The sequence below is a fragment of the Manihot esculenta genome, chromosome 14 (assembly GCF_001659605.2).
Source record: "Manihot esculenta cultivar AM560-2 chromosome 14, M.esculenta_v8, whole genome shotgun sequence".
Lineage (NCBI taxonomy): Eukaryota > Viridiplantae > Streptophyta > Magnoliopsida > Malpighiales > Euphorbiaceae > Manihot > Manihot esculenta.
The window spans coordinates 10,511,691-10,534,749 of NC_035174.2; the positions used below are offsets into that span (position 1 = coordinate 10,511,691).

Here is a 23,059-nt window from a genome sequence, read left to right on the forward strand (position 1 = left end):
AGGTAGACACGATCCAGACAGCTGAATCACGCATGGGCCAGGCGCTGGGCTGAGTTGGAGATGCGCTGGGCTGGACTGGACCGGCGTGTGCCGGGCTGGAGCTGTCGCAGGGACCGATGCTGAGTGAGCTGTGAGGATCTTGCGGGCATAGTATACAAGTGATTTATTTCTTTTTTCTTAGGGAATTAATGTTTTTTTTTTTTTCTGTAAATCGATTGAATACAAATGATATTGGTTGAACATTGTAGGATGTTACAATATGAGAATTGATGTAGCAACTAAAATATATTTGAATTGATCATTGCACTGGCTAAAACTGCTCCTGAATTTTATAATGCATCAACATATAGAAGATATGGATTTGTAAACTATGTGATAATATCTACACGATGCTGCTTCAATCAATCAGTAGAAACTTGTTTTACCCTGCATGAAAATCAATAGATGAGAAAGAGAACTTGCATCAATCCAGCAGCCTATACAAATATTTTTTGCAGCATACTTTAAATAAAAACAACAAAAGAAGCTTCAACTATTAGATCCCAGAAAAGAAAAAGCAATATACCTCACTAAACAGATGGATTGCTGGAGAATTCTGCCTACAAAGCTCAAGCTTTTAGGATTGTTTTGGGCCACTGTTTTTAGAGGGGCCAGCTCTCTCCACCATTACATCATAGAGTTGCTTCCCATTCTATTCAGAAGAAGAAAAACAGAAAGAATTTTAGTTGAAGGAAAACAGCTAACAAATAACAACCCAAGTCAAACAAGCTAGTACTTACAAAAATTACTGGGAAGAAGTGCACTTGTCCTTCAGGTTTCGTTTGAGTCTCTTTAAAGTAAACCAGGATAGGAAAATTTGGCCACCATAGTTCCCAATTCACAAATGTTGAAAACCTGTAGCAAAAATAATTATGTCAGTGGTTATTCATAGAATTTGGATGGAGCAAAGAAAGCACTTACTTCCAACGATTTTTTCCACCCACAAATACATTTTCGCCTGATTCCTCAAGCTGGTCTCCTACTTTGACCTCCTATGACCACAAATAGCATATGCTCATGAAGCAAAATGAAGTTTTTCGGAAAACAGAAAGAGATGCAATTTGCATGTCATAATTGCTAGAGTCCAAAATAAGATTCCATTGGGATGATGACTCGACTTCAGAGTGAGCAAAAATTACAGTGAGAATGAGAACAATTAACATAGAAAGTGAAATGTAGTAAGCTTCATTAAAATTGTTGTTCCAGAGTCTCAACCACTAGAAAGACTATACAAACTAAACTAGTTGACAAGCATATTCTCCCTGTTAAAAAATAAGGCTAAAAACTAATAGTTTTTTTCAGTCCAATGTTTGAGGTGGGCTACTCCCATCCTTTGCGAATCAAGTGCAGCTGGGGGAAAAAGACAGAGTATCAGTTAATTCCTTTAAAAACCATCAATGACAATGGAAAAACCGAGTGCACTGGATCTCAAATTAACACATTACTTTGCTAGAAAAGGATTCCAGATATCATAGCACATTGATTTTCTGAATTGTCATAACAGTAGCATTGATATGCAATCCGCATGCAAATCTAAGAACACGTTTCTCCTAAATTTTAGAGTGATCCAACCAGACAAAAATTCCAGTGAAGGTCCAGTGCAAAGCCAACAAAGTAGATGTATTCTAGAATAGTTCAGTTGGCAGAACCTATCCAACAGAATCATCAAAAGAAGTTTGGTTTTTCAAGCTAAAGTTCATGCTAACATCTAAACAAATGCACAAGTCTGAGGAAAATATGCTGAAAAATTACTATATAAATGAGAATAAAATTTTATCCGCCTAGTAGTTCTCATAGAATGAACACAATTCATAAAATGAGAGAACTAACCAGAGCCTCATCGTCAAAAACAAATCTCACTCTTGTTGTCTGGAAAAGAGAAACAAAGTATTAGCTAGTTGCATAAAAAGAACCAGATGTACTGAGTGTCAACACATAATAGTTTATTCAACAAAACATAAGGGAAAACGTTAGTAGAAAGATTGTCTGCAAAGGAATTTCTTATTATTTCATTATTAATGAGAAGAACAAATCTAAATAGTATGCAGGAAACCACCGTCTCACAGAGGAAGAAAGCCTAAAATAACTGGCAGGTGTAAAAAAGTGAAAATTATGATCTCCACTCGTTAGGCAACTCATTTTGGTTTATAATTACCTGAAATAAAAGGAGCAATCCAAGGAGACCAACAGGTACAGCTGGTGCCAGATTATTTGTATAAGTTAATCCACCAGCTAAACCTGCTTCAACAGAAATCATGTTCAGAGAAGGAAGAGCATACAGCAGCCAGCCAACCACCAAAGCAGGATCCACATTAAATAACGAAAGTTAGGATTTTTTAATAGATGCTATTGATTGCTATACATCTTTTTCTAAAGGAGAACATAATATTATAAATAATGCAAAAAGTTGGAAGCTAATTTCTCATGGATATGGTGCACCAGCGAAAGAAATCCTATATCCAAGAAGAATAGTCAAGAAGAGAAAGTTTTTTCTAATGCTTGTGTTGGGGATGGGTTCTTTAGAATTTTTATACACACACAGGAAGAGAGAAGCGCTGGTCTGAATTTGTTAATTTTGTATTATAATCTTTAACTTTTTTCATGCATTGAGTTTGGTTGCATAAATCAGAAATGAGCATAAAGACATGTTTTGATATGCATTTTGTGGACACGGTTAAATAAAATTCTAATCCAAGCAAGGAGCACAGCATCCAGGTGTGTGCAGATACGTATTTTAGCAGATAACACATGAAATGCTGTAGTGTTGTAGTTTAATAGCATAAAATGCTATTTACAGTGACCATTTTAGCAGATACCTCAAATTGTATTGTTGTACAGTTACCAGTTCAGTTTCATTTTGCTGCTCTCTAAAAACAGTGCAAGGAAAGCTTTACCACATTCCAATCAACATGACATAAATGAAACAGAATTTTATATTACAAACCGAGCAAGACAACTGGTATCCTGTAATCTGGATCGGGAATAACTGTCTCCCTCTTCTGTACTCTCCTTCCAAGCTGTGCAGAAAGAAAATAATCATGCAAAATAAATTCAAGGACTACATTAAATAGATGCAAACCCATTAATCTAGTCATCCCTAAGAACCTATACATGTCCAAATCAATCAAATTACACAAGACAATTTTATGTTGGCCAAGACAAGCTTTACCAATAATCTGACTTATCCAAAACAAGATATGTATATGGTATTGTGATTAATATAAGCACCAGAAATGAAATTAAGTAAATATAGCAAGGTAAATAATTACAAACCAACGAAACAATAGCAACATGGCCTCCATTGATTCTACTAGTTTCCTTCCTCAAGAAACTTTTGTTATGAATCACTTTGCCATGGAAAAAACTCTTCAAATTCACTGCAAGTCCAGTTACTTCCTTATCTGCAAAAAACAAAAATAAAACATTCACAAGCAGTATAAACAGGAAAACAAACAGCTTATGAGAATAGCCGGATGCAGCATCGTTTTCCACTGCATTCTTACATGACATAAACAAGGAATCTTATGAAACCAAGAAAAAGAGAACCCAAAACAGTTTCTTGCTAAATCTTGAAAGTGCTTACTTTGTGAAGGGAGAAAGCAAGCAGTGGATAACAAAGCACAAGCCATCTTCCTGCTTTCAATTTCTCCAGCAACAAGTTCTTTGTTTATGAGAAAAAGATTCCGGCTTTCTGCAAATTTGGTGCCAGATGATTTATTGACATTAATGCCCTTGTGAACTGCAGGCGTCACGCGGAGAAGAAGGAGGGTATTTAAGTAATATCACTAGAACGTCTGTCCACTTTCTTGCAAACTACTGGAGCCTTATCTGAATCTGTGTTCGTTACCACCAACAATTGAAAGCGCACACAGAAGCAGAACTTCGTTCTCTTTTGACTCTTTAGTTAAGCTCTTGTTCTCTTTGTGCTCAAAGATCACTTGAAGAAGCAACCCAGATTCTCTTTTCCAGTGAAAATGGTGAATACTATATGTTTTAGTTTTACCCCAGTTTGCTCTTCTCTCTCTCCCAATAAACCAGGTATCTCTCTCTCTCTTTCTCACTTCCATAAGCAAACTCCCTTTCTTTCTCTCTCAATTGATATTTGGGTTTTCTTTGTTCTTTTCATTTGGGTTTTGATATGGCTTCTCTATGATGATATTATTAGGAATGATTCTTGGGGATTCTGTTGCTGGGAAGGTTCTTACAGTGAACAAAGTTTTCCAAACTTCAAAAAATAGTAAATTTCAATCTTTGGAGGTTAAGGTGAGTGGTTGCTAGAAAAAGTTTTAGTTTAATCTAATGAGCTATATGCATTATATTGTAGCAGAAACCATGTAAATCGCTGTTTCAAACTCACAAAGAGGTCTTAATTGGTTGGCTTGAAGTATGTGGTAGCTTATAATGGGTGAATTGGCAAAATAAAGGAAGAAAGCAACAAAGTGTTTGGAGATGATGGGGAGGGATATGAATGACCAATCTGACAATCTTGAATGGAACTATTAGTGGTAATTGAAGAGAATAACAAAATATAAAACATTAATGCTTATGAGACATGATCATTGATGCCTAGGTATCAAATCAGAGAAAACTGTACTGTAGCATCTTATAAAATCAAATAGATGTTAGTATCTTAGGGGATACACTTGGATTTCTTTAACCAATTGTTGAATGAGGCATGGCTCAATTCAATTGGCAATGCAAGAATGCTAGATATTTCCTTTTTCTTCATCTGGTATAATTTCCTTGCAACTCACTTTTCTCTGGGTTTCACAGGCTACAAACAGTGATAAAAGCTCTAAACCAAACAGCTTAGTATGTCCTGATTGTGATGGAAATGGTGAGCTCAAAGTCATTTATTATATCTCCTTTAATCTCCCCCCTGTATCTTCTGTTCATATTATATGATTGACAATGAATGCCTTGCACTCATAATTGCAGGCTTTAGATAGCCCTTTAGAACTTCCATATTCACATATTTTTAGAAAGGCAACTTTGGATTCTCATTGTCTGGTTATATTTGCCTATGTATTTTCAATATGAAGTTTCAGAAGAAAGGAAGCAGGCCATTCTTATTTCCTAATGCTCTTTGTATGCATCAAACAAATTGGTTTAATTTCTGAATGAGTTTTTGCTCTAAACATAAAATGTACATGTTGCTTTTTTTATGCTATTCCCATGCAAAGTAAGGATTCATTTGTTTATTGTGTTTGGGCAAATTATAAAGAAATACCAATGGTTTAAACATTTCTTTAATTAGGGTCCTAGGATTCGTTTTATGACAAGAAAGGACTGTAGTTTCAGGCTATTAGCAAAGTAAGACTTTTTCTCCTAATGCCATCTACATTGCTAACATGTAAATAAAAATATTCAATTTTTATTCTTAATCATAAATGTTAGTTGCATTTGCAATAAATTTTTTAAAATATATATAAAAATTGAATTTCCTTCTACATCCCTGCTTAATCCCTCCCCATGCTGTCTCTCAAGCGTCATACTCTCCCTTTCCCTCTTCATCCACACCCTTCCCCCCAATTGTACTCTCTTCAGCATCTCACCTTCCCCATTTCCTCTGCTTGCCATCACCTCCCTCCTCCCATTTGTTCTTACTCTTGCCTCTTCCTCACTCCCTTTCCATGTTGATTGCAAGCCCTTCCCTCTGGCCTATGCACTTGTTATGATAAGGAGAATAAAAGGGTGCTAAAAATAAATAGAGGGTCTTTGGGACTGAAATTGTTATAAAAGAGTATGGAAATTAGAGTCAGTTAGGAATTAGTCAGTGAGTGGCAAGAAGAGTTATTCTTTACTAGAATACGTACATATAGAGTAGCTTGTATTAAGAGGGATTCATTCAAGAATCAAATACAAGAAATATCTCTACTTCTCTATTTTCTCTCTAGATCTCCTCCCCTTTCTGTTTCTTTTCTCAATCCAATCTATTTCTCTCCTTCCCTCTCCCTATTTCTCTGTTTCAAATGGCATTGCAGGCTAACAACACTCAACAACCCCTCTCCCTTCCTCTAATAATGATTCCATTTCAATTTCCCTTTGTTTTTGACCTCTCCATAGCAATGTGCTATTGCTAATAAATTCTCTGAACTGGTTAGAGATTTGAATTTATTCACATATTGCAGCTGGCTTAATAAGGCAACCAGCAGTACAACTTTATCTTCCCTAGTTATCCAATATTTTCTTTGATTTGTTTGCAATGTCCTACATGGGTTTCTTTCCAGGGATCATTTAAAACTGCTTGATTCAGCATTTTGTTCTTTCTTGTTAAATTAAAACCATTGAGATAGAATTTTGTGCTCACTGAAGTTTGCACGTGCCTTTCAAAATACCAGGTGCTATATTGTGCTCCCAATGCAAGGGAACAGGAGTCAATTCTGTGGATCACTTCAATGGACAGTTTAAGGCAGGTGGATTATGCTGGCTTTGCAGGTACAATGCAGCAATTTTTCCTGGCACCTTTCACTGTAGTTATTTAGTTTTGCAATTTTTTTTATGAGATAAAACGTGCATTTGAAATCAATGATTGTTCAAGTTTGATCACATTGATCCTTTTTTTCTTTTCTTTCCCTTGTTCCCTCTTAAGTATCATTCTCTAAATTCTACAATTTCAGTATAAAACTCCAAAGACATATTGATGGTGTGCAATTCATACCAATGCCCAGCAGCAAACTATTTTCTTTCATAATTTTGGGAAATCTCAAACTAATAAGACAAGCATTGACATGCCTCCTTTGTTTTCATATTATGTGAGATTGTCAAATTACAATGCCAATATAGAAATTCCATAACTTTTCTGTGTTATATTTGAATAAATGTTGGGACCATTAAATAGATTCTAATGAACAGATTTGGCGTGTGCAGGAAATTTTGTGTGCCTTAGATCTCTGAATTCATTCCTTTATTTCTTGTTCTTGTTTGATGCTGTGCCCTATCAAATCTGAGTTTATGCTTTTCCTTTTTGGGGGTAATTAATACAAATTTGTTCCCTTGTATGTTGCCATTTTACGTTCTAAATGTATATTTCCGTGCAGAGGTAAAAGAGACATTCTGTGTGGAAATTGTAATGGAGCTGGCTTTATTGGTGGATTCATGAGCACTTGTGATGATTAAAGTTTCAGAACTGAAACTTCATTGAGTTGCTAATCCTCAAAACCACATGTCCAAATATTTTTGTTCGTCTTTTTTGCTTTGTGTAACATGAAAGAAATGCTTGTTAGCATGAAATTTTTTATTTAGTTTTTTTGGAAAATTTACTATTTAGTCTATATAGTATGGAAAACTAATAAATTTATTAGTTGATCCCTCAATTTTCAAAAATACATTAATATTTTAAAAGGTCTATTAATTGGTCATTTCGTTAATTTTAATTATTAAGTATTATAAAAAAAATTTAAAATACTCTCGATACGGAAGAATTAATTAGTAAACTTTTTATAAACATAACGGATCAATTAATAAATTTTTTTAAATTATAGAGATTAAATAGTAAAATATTTAATGGAGAGATTGACTATAGGCTTTTTAGGCTTTTTAAAACGTCAATATCATTTTAATATATTTTTTAAATTTGAGAAATTAACTAATACGATTTTTCACGACTTTAGTAATTTTTTTTCACTTACTGGTGCAATAGAAACTGTGGGAAGTCCCAACTATGTTTTTTTTTTCTATGGTTAATTTCATTGATGGTCACTAAACTTATTAGTCAACTTCTATTGATCTTAGGGTGAATTACAAAAAGATCCCTAGGTGATGTCGTTGATTCCTATATTTGAACATAACTATGGAAATGATTCGGCTTTCTTTCTGTAGTGTCTTAAAAAAATAAAATATACTGGATTTATCCAAAAGCGATTATGTGAAAAGTTAAATACTTGTGAGGTTAAGTTTCAGTCCGATCAAGACATAATAATTTTCTCTTTTTTATCTAAAATCAAATTAAAAACCGAAGCAATGATCATCTCACGATCCGATTATTTAAAACGACACACCAATAATCACAATCATGATATTGTCATCATCTACATAATTGCAGAGAGGGAAACACCACGACACAGATTAAACCCATACCACACTCCATTTGGCAGGAATATACTGTAATAGAAATTAACAGTCTTCGTATATCGACCGGAGATTTTCACACTCTCCGGTTTCCAGCCGTCCGATCCGCTCCTCAGCAGGTACAGATAACAGATATCGTATGTGCATGGCCCATTTATCTGGAAAGTATCTGTGGAACACCTCTCAAACGTCCCTGAAGATGGGTCATCAAGCCTCTTTACATACACCTTAAGAACATATTCACACGTTAAAGAAGAAATCGATCAGATGCCCATTAACTATAATCTAAGCTTCTTTAATGGGTCGATCTTAATTATATGTTTATGTTTTCTCCTCCTGATTGCCAGGCCATGAGAAATCTCACTGCCAAGTCAAATGGAAGGAAAACTGAACAGAACAAACATGTAAGAAATATGGTCTCCAGGTGTTTGAGATATGTCCTGTTTCTTTACTAACCTCGTTGCCGTAGGAATCACCAAACGCGAGACTGATTTTGTCTCTGGTGTAAGATGAAGAGGAGCAGCTGGTCTTGATGACAAGTGTGTAGGGACAGCTCTTTGCTGCCTGAATGAATAAGAACAATTAATCAGTAGATTGAAACAAAGATCTTGCGAAAATATATATCCTAAATTTTAGAGGACGTACCTGAATGATTTGGGGGTTGAAGGATTTGAGAACATGGGGTTGCGAATGAGAATCGAAAGAGTTAGCAAGTGGGAAAATTATGAGGAAGAAGACAGAGATGAGAGGAAATGAGAGTAGTTTGACCATTTTCTTGGCTGTGATCTTTCAGTCGGGTGAGAAGGGGGTAGGTTCATCTTATCATCACTCGATCATAAACGTGTTGAGTTGGGAAATAAACAAATAGGTTGGAGTTTCCAAACAGGAGGTAATTTTCTTAACATTGTCCACATAAATGGCCCATCGCGACACCAGTAACCATCTACATTAACCTATTAATGTCCCCTAAGATTTCTTCCGACTTCTCGACCAAACAATGAATTTGTGAGGTGGTTGATGCATGGAAATATCACTTTGATGTTCAAGTCTGCAATAATATTTTAGATAATTTGTGAGTTGTAGCACCTGCTTTGTTCTTCAATCGAATCCGACCCGAGTTAGAGAGGCTCCTTCGAGTACTCCTCTGAAGTGTTCTGCTGCTTGGGCTTTTCTTTCTAGGTTTAGAGACCCTTTTGGACTTGTACATGCCGATTAGTGGGTTGAGATGTAATTATTCTTATTTTTCAGACCTTGTAAGTTTTATATGATGAATGAAATCTACCCAATCTAGAGAAAGAAAAAAAAAACACGTATTTGTCATGACTTTTTTATTATTACTTATTATCTTTTATTACATTTTGACCACTGAGAAATATTTTAAATTTGTAAGGCAAACCACTTTTAAATTCTTATATTAAAACTAAACACAAATGTCCTATATATTTAAAAAGTTCTCATCATATATTTTAATTAATTTAGTAGTTCAGCTCATTCATCTGAGTTTCCTTTTAAGAAATTTCATCATTTTCTAGGCAATTACTAAAAAAATGGAATAATTGGAAGTTTGTTAATATCAAAATACATTGACTAAATAATTAATTACTTTTTAATAAATAAATAAATACTAAAACTCAAAATATTTGTTATTTAACAATTATAATGTTATTTTTTATTTTGTTTATCAAAAGAAGAAATAACATTGTTCTTATACATCTCGTGATATGCATATATTTATGGTAAATTATTGTTTCTTTTTATCATGAGTTTTAGTATTGATGACTAATGAGCTTTAGATCGGGCTTATTGCAGTCCAAATAAAAAGAAATTAAGCTGATTTAATACAGATTTAAAGCACAACAAGTGAACAGCCCCAAATTAATCTAGGCCGATTAAGATTTAAATGGCTCAGGACAATTAAATTCGGACAACAATCAGTTTCCATGTGAAGACAAGTCTACAACAATAAAACTCGTGTCTACATAGTATACGAATAAATTAAATAGCTGTTTGATGAGAATAAAAATATGATACATATATTTACTCTTTTTATGGAATAGTCCTGACCATTCAAAAATTATTTTTTGATGTATTAGCTTTTAATTGTATAATAATATACAAATTATATAATTTATACACTTTTTTATAAAAAAAATCATTTTATCTCTACATTTTAATTTTATTCTATTTATTATTTTTTAATTTTTAAATGGTAAATTAACTTGTGAAATATTTACGTATTATCATATTAAATTATTTAATAATTAAAAATTAAAAAAATAATAAGTATGTTTTCTAAATTAAATTATTTAAAATTTAAAATTTAAAAAAATAAATAAAATTAAAAAAATAAAATTACATTTTCATGAAAAGGTGAGGGATATTTGGTGTTAATAATAATTAAGCTAATACTTTTATAAAAAGAAAAATAAAGAGACAGGAGAGGCACATCCCCACCACTCAATCACGAGGAAACATATCCACTTCTGAACAACTTTCGATTGGAAGATAGGGCAATTATGTAACACAGTGGATTAATGATGAGAATGAAAGCCATGTCCCTTTCAAAAGTATGGAAGTCTCTGTCATGTTTCCCTACAAGGACACGGAGAACTTGGTTTCTCAACCTTTCACATGGCACAACCTGCTCAAGTAACTTGTAATGAAACCATAATAAACAAGGCCATCACACAAGCTCCAATCACCATCCTGGAATCAAATGAAGACTTCTGAAGTTTGTGAACTCTGATACAAGCAGCAGGTTTCCATTTGTTTTTTTTTTTTTTTCCCAGAATCTACTCCAATACAATCTATTTAATCCATGATAGCAGTATACTTTTATGCCATAAGTGGTTTCTTTCCTTCTCAAATTCAAACCATTCACCCTACAATTTGTTCAAGCAAAATAATGAAATTTCAATAATGAGTTGATGCAGCATTTGTTGACAAATATTAGAAAAATGAAAAGAAAGCAACATTATCATAGTGGTTTGGTTAAAGTTCTGATGTACATGAACAGCAGTTTCATTACATTGAAGAACGCTGCTGCAATGAAAATAGAAAGTTTCCAATATAAACTTAGAATACGTAGGCTTGCGCATTGTTACATAACATTACAAGGAGATCAAGGAACTATGCACATCATGATAATATTAGGCGAAGGATCTCTCCTGAATATTTGAACGACTTTTCAGTTTCTTCCAAACAATGGTTCTTCTCTTCTCTGGTCCAGCTCTGAGTAATCACATAAACCAATACATATATGAGTTAAAAGGCTGTAAATGTGGAACAATTAATACATCTAATTATTGCAATTTCCTTCTCAGTTAGATTGGAAAATTGAAGAGGATTTCAGCAATAAATTACCTCAGCAACTTTATTCAACTTGTCCCTAACATTCTGCAACAGTTGGGAAAGGTCACCATCCCATTTGTAGAACTCCAATTCCTTTTTGTCAAGAATCTTCTCAGCCACCTAATATAAACAAAAGGAAAAGAAAATACGTGAGAACTGAGAAGAGTCCCTCATTAACCAAGATATTCCTTCCCATCAGAGCCACCACTGGAGTATGGCTATATAGCTGCAGGAAGGCAAGCCCTTTAGGTAAATAGATGCCTTCCTAATTTATTCGAAAACCCATATGTCTTGTTGGCAAGAACTTCTCTTCAATGGATTTGTATAAAGCTGAATGCAGAGTGATATTAGGGTGGTAGTTTTATTTGAAGAGAAGGGAGCTCAACAGTTAACATATGTTGCTAAGCAATAAGCTCACATATCAAATAAACCGAGTACTCAAGCATTGAGCTGCAACTTGAGTCTTACATCTACATGAAATGTGAAAATATGTCGGGCCATTTTAGATAAAACTTGTATACCTTCTTCCCAATCATTCTACCGCCAGCACTGTGGGCAAAATATATATTGTAGAAGTGGCAAATAAAAGCTTGAGGATCCTTCTCTGACAATTCTTTCAGATACTGTGCATAACTGACACCAGGAGAAGAGGGTTCTGGAATGGCATATCCCTGTTCTTTGAACCACTCCAAATCTTTTGACAGCTTTTCAGACCTTTCCAATCCAGTGTTTTTGAATTCAGCATCTATAGGAAAAGAAAGAAAATTTTCATGAGCAAAAGTACTCAGGAATTGCAAATATGGGAAACATAAAAGCAAACATGTCCAAATGTTTTTGAATGACCATAGACATTTGAACCAAAATGAACACATAGCTCCCAGAGTTTCCTTTTAAAGATAGCCATATTGGACAGATCTAAATGAGGAAAATAAAAGGATGAAAGCAAGTCTTTGCACCCATATTGAACATGGAACATGAAGGAAATTGTGGCTGACAGGCCAATCCCAGGCCCATGATCCTTCATGGCCTCCTTGGTAGATGTTATATGCTGCTGGAACATGGAGAGCAAACTGCTTCCTCACCTCCACCATGGAGCATGAACTTGCATGTATGCAGTTTATAAAAGGAATGTAGATGTGAACATGAGGAGCAAGAAGTGCATGCAGTTAACATGAGGAATTTATGGTAATTAGTGACCAACAAGTAACTTCTAACTGCAGTATATGACTTAGAAGCAAAGGAAAAAAAACACGAGAGCAGTGTGTGCATTTGCCAGTTCAGGTGTGAACGAGGAGTTGTGAGCAATTCTCTGCCTAAGTTGGCCATGAGCAATTTTTCCAAGGCAGAAAACTGGTTTCAAGTGTAAGCATTTTGGGGCTTCAAAGGTACTCAAGTTGGTGCACAAATTCTATCATCCTCCATTCAACCTTGAAGTCGATTATTTCTGCATACCAGGCGACTGGTAATTCACGGGCAAAGTTGGTTACATACATAATGAAACTTGATTACTAGTAAAACAAACTTTGGTCACAGGGTTACCCATGCCCACGGATAAGGATCCATGAATCTAGTCTTTCCAAAAGAACACCAAACCGCAAAAGCCAAAGTCTTGACGAAGCTAGATGAGAATCTGTGGTATACCACAACTGAGCTAAATTATTCCACTCTTAGCAGTATCATGGAAGCAGATGTACAAAGAATCACATGACTTCATTTGTTTTATGAGGGATATTTAATGAATTAGAATATCCAACCGAGTCGCAGACCAAAACAGAAGACTATTTCCTACATCAAGATTAAGCACCATAGCAACAAAAAGAACTATTGCATAACAGAAGTTGTAATAACACCATTTATTAGGCAATCCATCCACAATCATGAAATCGTACTAAATCATCCAGGAAGCCATTAACAGAACCAAAAACAGACCAAGTTAATAAGAGAGTATCAACCATCAAGCATATAATCAGAGAACCTTTTAGGCAAAGCAAAACTCACAGAAAGGATAAGCCGCCTTTTCAACGATGGATTCAAGAGTATCATAAACCAACTTGCTATCCACCAGAAACTTCAAGTACCCCTCCACTGAAGGTTCCCATTTGGGAACAGCCCGTTCCTCTGGCTTCTCAACCACCTTCTCTCCTTCTTTAGCCTGCTCCCTGGTATGCAACTTCATCGCCACAAACCTCATCTCCTCCACAAACCCCTTAGCCTCGCCTGGGTATCGCTTTTTGGGCTTCTCCGCAGTGGTGGCGGACACAACAACAGCAGCTTTCAAGGGCATATTCACAATTTTCCGAGACAAAGGAACTTGAAACTGAAAATAAGCTCTTTTGGGTACAAAACTGGATTGGAAATTAACAGTAGAAAGAGAGGGAGACGGGGATAATTGGAGGTGGGTTTTGTTGAATAAATATTGAGAGATTGGATTAAGGGAAGCCATTTTTGTCAACACAGAGGCAGACAATAATTGAACCACAAGAAAAATATACAATCCGATAGAGGAAAGAGTATACGGCACCTAAATTGAAAAGGAAAGCAGAAGAGAAGATTCAGTGGCAAAGGAAAAGTGCTGAAAACGTTCAAGTACTCTTGAAGACAAAGCGAGAGCTTAAAATAATAACAAATAATCAAGTATGGGTAATGGGATTCCTGTTTCTTGCGTCTGTATTAAAGAAAATGGGGTTTCGTATTGGAAATGAAGCTTAGCTCTAGCGTTGGTTAGCGTTTGTGTTTTCCTTCAACGCTCAAGAATGTTCAATTGTTGATTACGATGATTTGTTTAATTGGGGTGAGGGGAGGTCATGCGGCGTCGTTTAAGTATTTGGGGACAGTAATGTGTGGTGGTTCGTGTCCGCTGTCCGGGACCAACGTGCCGTGGAGAATTGTGAAACAAAAAAAAATTATAATTCTCATTAATACCATCTCCCGCGACGGTGCGATTGCACCTGTTCGTATTCCAGATTTTTCTTGAAGATTTAATACTGATGTAGCATAGAAAAAATAATTACAAATACTAAAATTATAAAAATTAATTAAATTATTATAATATTTTTTAAAAAATTAAATAATTATAAAAATTAAATTTTAAAATTAAATTACTATAATATAACCATGAATATAACAAAAAAAATATTTCCTTAATAAGATAAATTTTAAAAATTAAATTGTTTACATTAAATTAATAAAAACTAAATTATGAGTCATCTTTTTAATTGAGGTATTTTTTACCTTTTTTCGGATATATTAGTAAATGAAATAATTTATATGTTAAATATTTTTTTATTTATTATATTTTTATTTAATTATATATAAAATTTTGATATAAATATTTAGTTTAATAATTAGATGTGTTTTTCTTTTTCTATTATTTTATTATTTAATATATTATTTTCGTACCATAATTTTTATATTTTACTTTTTTAAAAAATAATTTTTTAATTAATTTCTCAATTATATATATTTTTAATATATTAAATTTTATTAAATATTAAAAAATATTTTAAATACTCAAATTATTTTAAAAATAAAATAAAATTAAATAGAGATATAACCCTCAATTTATATTTGTATATTATTATAACGTAAAAATAAAATAGATAATAATTTTAAAATAATTAAAAAAATAGATAAAAATTATAGAATGAAAAGTACAAATTTTTTAATAATTATAATTTATATTTTATAATAAATAATATATAAAATAATAATGAAATTATGAACAGACTAAATATATTATTGAATTTATTTATTTATTTATAAAAATACATAGAACTATATATTAAATTGTTTTAATAGTACATTGGTATTTTTAAATTGCATTTAATTTATGTTTTAAAAATTAATATTATATTTTTAATTATCGATTTGGTAAAAATTTAAAATTTTAGTTTTTTAATTATTTAATGTATATATAATTTACTTCATAAATATTTAACTTTCAGAAGACACCATATTTTCTCTCTCTTTTTTCTCTTTAGTTATACATTTTGAATCCTACTCAATATTCTGCTTTGATTTTTGTTTCCATCTCTCATTTCTCAAGAGAATCTCATTTTTCAATAATAATAATATATAATTACAATTAAAATAAATTATAAAATAATTATAATTACAATATTTTTCATTCGAGTCGCATCATACCATATAAATTAATTGAACTTAGAGCAAATCTGTCTGATCTCTCCATCCGATCCGGTCTTAACTTCAATGCTGCTCATTTTAATCATAGCCTTGGTGAACTCAAAATTAAACCTAAACCCAAGCAATCCTCTAATGTTGCCTGCATAATTTTGGACGAAATTACGAGTAGAAGCATCATCCCAGAGCCTTTGATCAGACTCCAAAACTCCATTACCATCTCTTACATTCTTGAAAAAGCTTGCATCGAACTTTGTCTGGCTGTCTGTGTCTAATGCAACTCCTTTGGATCCATCTCCATTTTTGGGACAAAGGGCTTGGAGTTGTCCGAGGAATGATGGATTTATTGTTGGGTCTGCATTGCCTGTTGTTGTGAAATTGTATAACCGATACCTGAAGAATATGCAGTCCGTTTGGCCTATGGTATGTGCCCCTGCCATATTATAAATTTGGAGAGAATTAGGGAAATGAAAACTCAAATTTTGGGTGGTGTTTGCCATTTAACGAGGTGGTATGTGCCCCTGCCATAATATAATTTTTTTATATTATTTGTGCTTAAATTTTTCTTTGTTTTTTTTAGTGATGTCAAGTCATAGGTAGGAGTACATTGAAAAAATTATTATTTAATTTTTGTGTTATATAAAATTTATTAATTAATTTTTTATTTTAATATTAAAATATTTTTAAAATTTTAAAAATTTAATAATTAATCTCCAGTTTAGCAAATTTTAAAATATTCTCGATAATATTAATTAGTAAATTTTTTATAATTAATAAATTTTTTATAAAATTAAAAAATAAATTAAAATTTTTTTCAAATTATAGAGATTAAATAGTAAATATTTAATAATTAAAATTAATGAAATAATTAATTAGTATAATTTTTAAAATTTAATAAATATTTTAATATATTTTTTAAAATCGATACATATAAGTAATAAATTTTTCTATAATATAGAAACTAAATAATAAATTAAAAAATTTATTATTTAGTCCTTATATTATGAATAAATTTATTAGTTAATTTTTTAATTTTAAAAAAATATATAAATCATCTCTAACATTTTAAAAAATCTATTAATTAGTTTATCCATTAATTTTAGTTCTTAAATATTATAAAAAAAGTTTAAAATACACAATTAGTATTTTTTTTTATAAAATTGATGAATCGACTAATGAATTTTTTCAGAAAATAATAACTAAATAATAAAACACTTAAAAGTTAAAATTAAAAAACTAATTAATAAATTTTTTTTATTAAAATTAAAGAATCAACTAATAAATTTTTTTAGAATATGTTAACTAAATAATAAAATATTTAACGATTAAAATTAATATATATTGACTAATTAGTAGAATTTTTTTATAAAATTAATGAATCAACTAATAAATTTTTTTAAAATATAATAATTAAATAATAAAATACTTAATAATTAAAATTAATGGTGAGATTAATTAATAAAATTTTTTTTATAAAATCAAAAAATTAACCAATAAATTTTTTTCATATTACACTATAATGACTAAATAATATTACGACTAAACAATAAAACACTGATTAAAATTAATAAATAAATTAATTAATAAATTTTAATATATTTATTAAATAATAAACTTTAATATATTTATTGGACATTCAACTAATAAATTTTTTCCGTCTTAGTAAATTTGGCATAGTAGACCTTTGATTCAAAGAAACATTAAGCGCTTTTTTATTATGCAATTTTTTAAGAAAAAATTAAATTTGATAAATGGAATTCAATTTATTTCTATTTATAAAAGAATTCATTTGTTTAAAATCAATTTGAATATAATAGGATTCGATTCACCGGTTTTTTATTAGATAAATTAATAATAAAATTTAATTTATTTATCAATTTTATTATTTTTAAATAAAATATAAATTTTTATTTTTATAAATAACAATCATTTTTATTACATTCAATTGAAAAATCATCATTAATATTTTTTTAATATTTAAAGTCTCAATTTTACATAACCTTTTACGATTAAAATTTTAAAAATAATTTTTTAAATTAATAAAATAATAAAATAATTTTTTAATATTAATTATAAATGTATTAAATATTAATAATTACTATTAAATTAAAACATATTTTTTGAAATGGATTAAAACAATTGTTATAAAGAGCAATTATTAATTAAAAATAGAAAATAAATTTAAAATTAAAGGTAAAAAAAAGAAAATAAAAAAAATTTCAATAACTAATTAAGTAATTTTGATGTAAATAATTTTAAATAAAATCATTTTTTGTAAAATTTTAATAATTTTAGTAAAATTTATTTTTAATTTAAAATTAATTCTCACAAAAATTTAAGAAAATTAAAATTTTATATTATTAATTTTATCAAATATAAAAATTTAAGAACAAAATTTATTTTTTTAAAATTTTTTTAAAATTTAATATTCCAAACAAGAATTAAATCTATCATGTTAATGATTTTTATTCTTCGATTCAAAGTAGTTATTGTTGAGAGTTTGAAAGAAAAAAACTCATATTTAAATTTTCAGAAAATGGGAAAATTACATGCATATTATAAAAATAAAATCTTAAACATTGATTTGAAATTGATCGAGTTTTTCATATTAGCAAATTCGCTTAATTTTTAATTTTGTGCTTAGTTTTTTTATTTAACCAAAAAAAAAAGCCCTGAATTTCCTAAAGGTCTATAATGATATTACTGAAACAAAATCCAATATTTTTCATATCTAAAATTTGAGTTTAATTATTACAGTCATTAATTAACTAAACATATCGAAGCAAGGGAAGGGACGGATCTTATGCATACCTACTAAGGTAACGAGGTCACGATCATCAAGGCCTTTAGCTGCAAATTTTTGCTTCTGGGCAGCGATGGAATCAAGAGGCGAAGGCAAATTCGATGCTTGGGACGACGATGAGACTCTGCCATCTTTCCTCCCAGTTGGGACTGCCCAACTCGGTCCATCACTCTGAAACATGGCAATCAATCCTATTAAACAAACACCATATATATATATATATATATATAGGCAGAGAGAAGAGGTGGCGTACCAAGTCCACAGCATCACGAGCAGCCAGTGCCAATATGTCAGCACAAGAGACCACACCAGGGCACGAGGCCTCTAACTGTGATTTAGCATCGTCAATCACTTCAAATCCTCTTAATCCTAAGTTTGGCAATGCACTTCTCTCAGCAGAAGACCCTGTAATTAATATTGAGCCATCACAGCCCTGTGAAAACACTTGCATATTTTAGTTACTCATGACACTACTCATTGAACATGATAAGAAGCCAAAAAGGAGAAAGAAAGGCAGGCAACCTGAACAAAGCAGTCATGGAAATGGAGCCTGAGCAATCCAGCAGCAATGGCTGGATCCTTTTGGAAGTGTGATTCAACAGTTGATCTGACTATGTTCTCAGCATTTGGACAAGAAGAGGCATAAAACCCATTTCTCAACTGGCCTTGAACAGGCAAACCCACCACGAAAATCACCAGAAAAACCAGCTGCCACCACATGGTTTACTTGGGGTAACAGATATTGGATGGTAGCTGAATTTAGTTATAACTGAGACTACCACCACTCAGAATTTATAGGAGAATTTGCATGCTATATCCACTTTCTGAGGTGGTCCATTTGTTGAATTTTTTGAGCTACAGATAATAATATTTCTCCCCCTTTTTTTCAGTGGAGGCGTGTGGGGACATTGAAATAGTAGTGGTTTTCTCTTTTAATTTTTGTTTGTTTATCAGAGAATTGGAGTGGATTTCCCTGTAGATTGTGTTCTGAAGAAGATGATAATGGAGGTATAGTTATTTATCTCTTGTTGTTGAAGCTTTAGCTTTATTCCAAACGCGTTTTTTATTGTTATTTTTATTTTCTGCTTGTCATTTTATGTATTTTTCAGCTTTAATGGTTCCTTCTTTTTGAGTTTTGAGTTATTTTTTCTTGCATTCACATGAGCTTTAGTTCCCATCATCGATACCTTATCTAATTATGTGTATTAATTTGCATGCAAAGATGATTAGCATTTGTCAAATCTTAATTACAATGTCTTATAAAACCTTAATTAAACTTTATCATGCATCATCATCTATGGCCACATCCAAAGTTTATTGTAATTAATTTTTTTTTTAAAAAATCAAGAAATATATATATTTATAATTAAAACTTGTCTTTCCTTCAAAGCTAATTAAGAAGTTTTTAAATTAAATTATGAAAGTGGGTTGCATATGCTTTTTCTTCAATTATTTATTGTCATCAATCCTGACACTGTTATTCTGTTATAATTCAAAAATTATTGTTGTTAGCTCCTTAAATAGGTTAACTAGATTGTACTTTAAAAAAATTAAGTTTTGTAACAAGAAAAATTAAAATTAAAAAAAAAAAAGAAAGAAAAGAGGAATTGCTGTGCTGCATTAATTTAAATAAAATTTAAAAAAAAAAAAAAAAACCTTGATCTCCACGTGTGCACCTCCAAGGAGCTAGTGGATTGGTGGAACAACAGCCCTAATTTGCTTTTTTCTTGGATATGGCCTGTACATGAATTAGGAACAGTACCTACCAACCTCCACCCATTCATTTTGTTAAAAAAATTTAAATAATTTTTATAACATTTAATGATCTGAAATCCAAAAATAATAGGGTTTTACAGAGGTTTTTAGAATATTGAAAAACTTAGAGCTTAGGGGAGGGTAATTCTCCTTTTATCTGTTTTCATCGTCTGCCAGTGACGTGCAACGGCCTGGTTATCATTGGACCACCTGTCTCTGCCATACTGATACGATTGTACGAGGATATCCAATACTTGTCTCATGCGTAACGGCCCCTGATTCCCTCCGTGCGTGTGTGGATGGGTCTACAAGGCTGAAGGTGGGGCCTTCTTCCCGATTCCGGGCTGGGCCGGGAGATAAAATAAGACTGAGCCCAAGGAGGATCAGCCTGAGAAGCAGTGAGGGCTGGGCCGGCCTGGTTGAGAAATCCATATGGACCCTGTATCAAGGTTCGAACGGGTTGGACCTATTTGTACTGAGGTCGTGTAGGCCTCCGAGCGATGGGCCGTGATCGAGGGCTTAGCCCCTGACCGGGGTGGAGAAATCCAGCGGTCATCAATTGCCCCTTTACCTTCTCGTCAGTTATTGCCCGACTGATGAGGGGGTAAACTTCAAGTGTAATAATGACCGCGCCGCCCCAGGACAAAACTGTTCAGAACCACTCTTCGTCTCATTACTGTTTTGCATTTTGAATTTTCTCTGTCTTCTCAGAACGCTTGCCTTCTCCTGTTCTCTGCTCTTCTTCGATTTCCTCTGCTCCTCTGCTCTACCTGCTTTCCAGGTACACCTTTCTTTGACCATGGACAGTTCTAGTCTTCCCGACGTTGTCAATCTAGAGTCTAGCATTACTCCCTCCAACATTAGGAATTTCATCTCCAGGGAATACCTGGATACCCCTCTTTTTCTCATCCGAGCTCCCTATCGGAATGAGAGGATTGTTCTTCCCGACCCTTCTCCCCCTGGTTTGGTTGACCCTCAAAGAGACGTCAGCTTGGTTTTCTTCATTAAGCAAAGGGAGTATGGTTTGTCTTTCCCCTTTTCCCCCTTTTTTAAAGAGGTCTTCCGATACTTTGAGATTACCCCTCGGATGCTGACTCCTAACTCCGTTCTTTTCCTGTCTTGCTTTGAATCCGTGTGTCTGAGTTGGGGGTTTCAGCCCTCAGTGCACCTCTTCGTCTCCTTCTTTAGGTTGGTTAAGACGAGCCAGAAATTTTATTACTTTGCCCCCCGTGGTGGGTTGTCTATTTTTACGGGCTATAAGGACTCCATCAAGGGCTGGGTAGAGGGGTTTTTGGTGGTGGAGTTGAAGAAAGAGAGAGGGTTGGCTTGGGAGCTCGATCTTTCCTGGGAGGATGTCTCTCTGGGCTGCAACGACCTGCCCCAGTTGAGCCTTACCGACCAGGTCGGATTCCTTCGACTGACTTCTGTAGAGAAGAAGTATGATGTCGAAAAGTGCTTATTTGCATCCAATCTTCAGGATATTAAGGACGCGGGTACTCTATTTCATCTGCCTGTTTTAGTTTTTTGTTCATGAGGTCTTTGCCGAGACCTGTTTTGACTTATCTTGATTTTGGGACTTTTGCAGCTTCTGACGTTAAAATGGACCAGATCAAGCCTCCCAAGAACCTCATATTGTCCCGAGAGAGTATGAACGCGGCTTTGGACATCCTACTGGCGGGGCGATCCGTGGGAGAGGCAACTCAAAAGGTGGCGGAAATTATTTCCTCCAGGTCGGCTATTCGACCTCCTCCTCCTCCTCCGGTCTCTTCTCAGGCTCCTAAGCCCAGCTCTCGATGCAGCAGGTCGTCTCGGCCTTCCAGCCACAGGAGGTTGAGCTCGGCTCATCAGTCTTTACAAGCCCCCCGGCCTCAAGGCACTTCTAACGAGGGGACGAAAGAGGGTCTCAGGATTATCTCTGAAGTGGCTGAAGGTATTGGATCGGTGAGGTCGGACCTTGTCCTTCCTTTTGTGGGCGCTTCTGGGGTCTCCGCTGCTGTTGAAGAGGAGGTCCCCGGGGTGAGGCTCGAGGTCCCCATTACGGAAGAGGGAGCTCCAGGGAAAAGAGTGGAGGTTATTCTCGCGGACGAGGATGTCTCGGAGGCCCCCACCAATGATGCTCTTGCCCCTGAAGAGGTGGGATCTGACCCTGCTAAGGATGGAGGTGTCATAGAGAAGGCAGGAGACAAACGTCCTGCCTCCCTTGAAATGCCTGCCCCAGCTCCAGCTCGGAAGAAGTCCAGGGCTTCCAAGGGATCAGCTCCAGCTCTCCCTCCTATTGGAAAGAAGAAAGAAGGTTCCAAAGCATCAACTCTGGCTCTCCCTCCTCCTGAAAAGAAGAAAGATGTCCCTGTGATACCACTGCTGTCTGCTCCTGACAACGACATTCTGAACGCGGAGGATATCACTCATCAGTCCCCGGCGAGCGTGGTTGCTGAGATTGTCAAGGAGCGGATGTTTGGTGGTGTTATGGAGGCTTCGGATCCACGCTTGCTTGCTCTCACTGGTCTCTTAGCTAGCTCTACTAGGGAGCAAGCGGCGTTCCTTTCTCGACCTCGTGGGGAGCTCGAAGACACAATCAGGGAGATGCTTCTGATGGTAAGCTAAGCTACCTCCTTTGTTTTCATTCTGGTTTTCTTTGTTTCTTTGTTTTAACAGTTTTTCCTTTGTATTAGGTGACGAGCCTCTTTATGGAGGTGGATGCTCGCGACCACTCTCTCCGGAAATCTGTGGATCGCCGGATTGAGGAGGCACGTCTGGAGGAGAATTTATCCGCAACTAGCGATGCCAGGGGCAACCTCGCAGCAACTCGAGTTCATACCCAGTCCCTCCAGGTGGAGCTGCATTCTGCATTGGAGGCCCTCAAAAGAGCTGACGGGAAGGCGGCTGAGGCACAGGAGCACA

At 33.9% G+C, this 23,059-nt stretch overlaps 5 protein-coding genes across 5 annotated transcripts; 1 reads left to right on the forward strand and 4 right to left on the reverse strand.

Annotated features, from left to right (window-relative positions):
- Positions 1-272: 272 nt before the first annotated feature.
- On the reverse strand, positions 273-3,818 carry LOC110599682. The gene is made up of 9 exons (XM_021736208.2): positions 3,623-3,818; positions 3,313-3,440; positions 2,984-3,056; positions 2,195-2,277; positions 1,870-1,908; positions 961-1,031; positions 780-894; positions 566-691; positions 273-426 (listed from the first exon to the last, which is right to left on the reverse strand). The coding sequence occupies exons 1-8, from the start codon at positions 3,666-3,668 to the stop codon at positions 617-619; spliced, it is 630 nt and encodes a 209-aa protein (XP_021591900.1). The 5' UTR covers positions 3,669-3,818; the 3' UTR covers positions 273-426; positions 566-616.
- Positions 3,819-3,882: 64 nt separating this feature from the next.
- LOC110599681 (protein BUNDLE SHEATH DEFECTIVE 2, chloroplastic) lies at positions 3,883-7,301 on the forward strand. The gene is made up of 5 exons (XM_021736207.2): positions 3,883-4,077; positions 4,205-4,302; positions 4,813-4,876; positions 6,381-6,477; positions 7,080-7,301. The coding sequence occupies exons 1-5, from the start codon at positions 4,014-4,016 to the stop codon at positions 7,156-7,158; spliced, it is 402 nt and encodes a 133-aa protein (XP_021591899.1). The 5' UTR covers positions 3,883-4,013; the 3' UTR covers positions 7,159-7,301.
- A 673-nt stretch (positions 7,302-7,974) lies between these two features.
- LOC110599680 (embryo-specific protein ATS3A) lies at positions 7,975-9,204 on the reverse strand. Its single transcript, XM_021736206.2, has 3 exons — positions 8,755-9,204; positions 8,566-8,673; positions 7,975-8,336 (listed from the first exon to the last, which is right to left on the reverse strand). The coding sequence occupies exons 1-3, from the start codon at positions 8,878-8,880 to the stop codon at positions 8,070-8,072; spliced, it is 501 nt and encodes a 166-aa protein (XP_021591898.1). The 5' UTR covers positions 8,881-9,204; the 3' UTR covers positions 7,975-8,069.
- Positions 9,205-11,058: 1,854 nt separating this feature from the next.
- Positions 11,059-14,224, reverse strand: LOC110599679 (heme oxygenase 1, chloroplastic). The gene is made up of 4 exons (XM_021736204.2): positions 13,459-14,224; positions 11,982-12,205; positions 11,473-11,580; positions 11,059-11,340 (listed from the first exon to the last, which is right to left on the reverse strand). Exons 1-4 carry the CDS (start codon positions 13,901-13,903, stop codon positions 11,248-11,250), a joined length of 870 nt encoding a protein of 289 aa, XP_021591896.1. The 5' UTR covers positions 13,904-14,224; the 3' UTR covers positions 11,059-11,247.
- Positions 14,225-15,567: 1,343 nt separating this feature from the next.
- Positions 15,568-19,168, reverse strand: LOC110631183 (peroxidase 25). Its single transcript, XM_021778919.2, has 4 exons — positions 18,926-19,168; positions 18,657-18,836; positions 18,412-18,574; positions 15,568-16,033 (listed from the first exon to the last, which is right to left on the reverse strand). The coding sequence occupies exons 1-4, from the start codon at positions 19,121-19,123 to the stop codon at positions 15,612-15,614; spliced, it is 963 nt and encodes a 320-aa protein (XP_021634611.1). The 5' UTR covers positions 19,124-19,168; the 3' UTR covers positions 15,568-15,611.
- Between the last annotated feature and the right edge of the window lie 3,891 nt (positions 19,169-23,059).

Bases quoted from the DNA above. Each gene is read 5' to 3' on its own strand.
- LOC110599682 (XM_021736208.2), bottom strand. From the start codon at position 3,668: ATGGCTTGTGCTTTGTTATCCACTGCTTGCTTTCTCCCTTCACAAA. The intron at 3,057-3,312 runs GTTTGTAATTAT...CTTTCTGCACAG, and splicing joins ATGTTGCTATTGTTTCGTTG to CTTGGAAGGAGAGTACAGAA. The intron at 2,278-2,983 runs GTTTGTAATATA...CTGTTGAAGCAG, and splicing joins GATACCAGTTGTCTTGCTCG to GTTTAGCTGGTGGATTAACT.
- LOC110599681 (XM_021736207.2), top strand. From the start codon at position 4,014: ATGGTGAATACTATATGTTTTAGTTTTACCCCAGTTTGCTCTTCTCTC. The intron at 4,078-4,204 runs GTATCTCTCTCT...TGATATTATTAG, and splicing joins TCTCTCTCCCAATAAACCAG to GAATGATTCTTGGGGATTCT. The intron at 6,478-7,079 runs GTACAATGCAGC...ATTTCCGTGCAG, and splicing joins GGATTATGCTGGCTTTGCAG to AGGTAAAAGAGACATTCTGT.
- LOC110599680 (XM_021736206.2), bottom strand. From the start codon at position 8,880: ATGGTCAAACTACTCTCATTTCCTCTCATCTCTGTCTTCTTCCTCATA. The intron at 8,674-8,754 runs GTACGTCCTCTA...TTATTCATTCAG, and splicing joins TCAACCCCCAAATCATTCAG to GCAGCAAAGAGCTGTCCCTA. The intron at 8,337-8,565 runs GTTAGTAAAGAA...TATGTTCTTAAG, and splicing joins GTGATTCCTACGGCAACGAG to GTGTATGTAAAGAGGCTTGA.
- LOC110599679 (XM_021736204.2), bottom strand. From the start codon at position 13,903: ATGGCTTCCCTTAATCCAATCTCTCAATATTTATTCAACAAAACCCAC. The intron at 12,206-13,458 runs GTGAGTTTTGCT...CTTTTCCTATAG, and splicing joins AAAGGCGGCTTATCCTTTCT to ATGCTGAATTCAAAAACACT. The intron at 11,341-11,472 runs GTAATTTATTGC...GTGATTACTCAG, and splicing joins AGTTGAATAAAGTTGCTGAG to AGCTGGACCAGAGAAGAGAA.
- LOC110631183 (XM_021778919.2), bottom strand. From the start codon at position 19,123: ATGTGGTGGCAGCTGGTTTTTCTGGTGATTTTCGTGGTGGGTTTGCCT. The intron at 18,575-18,656 runs GTACGCCACCTC...GCCATGTTTCAG, and splicing joins CTCGTGATGCTGTGGACTTG to AGTGATGGACCGAGTTGGGC. The intron at 16,034-18,411 runs GTATGCATAAGA...ATAATATGGCAG, and splicing joins TGACCTCGTTACCTTAGTAG to GGGCACATACCATAGGCCAA.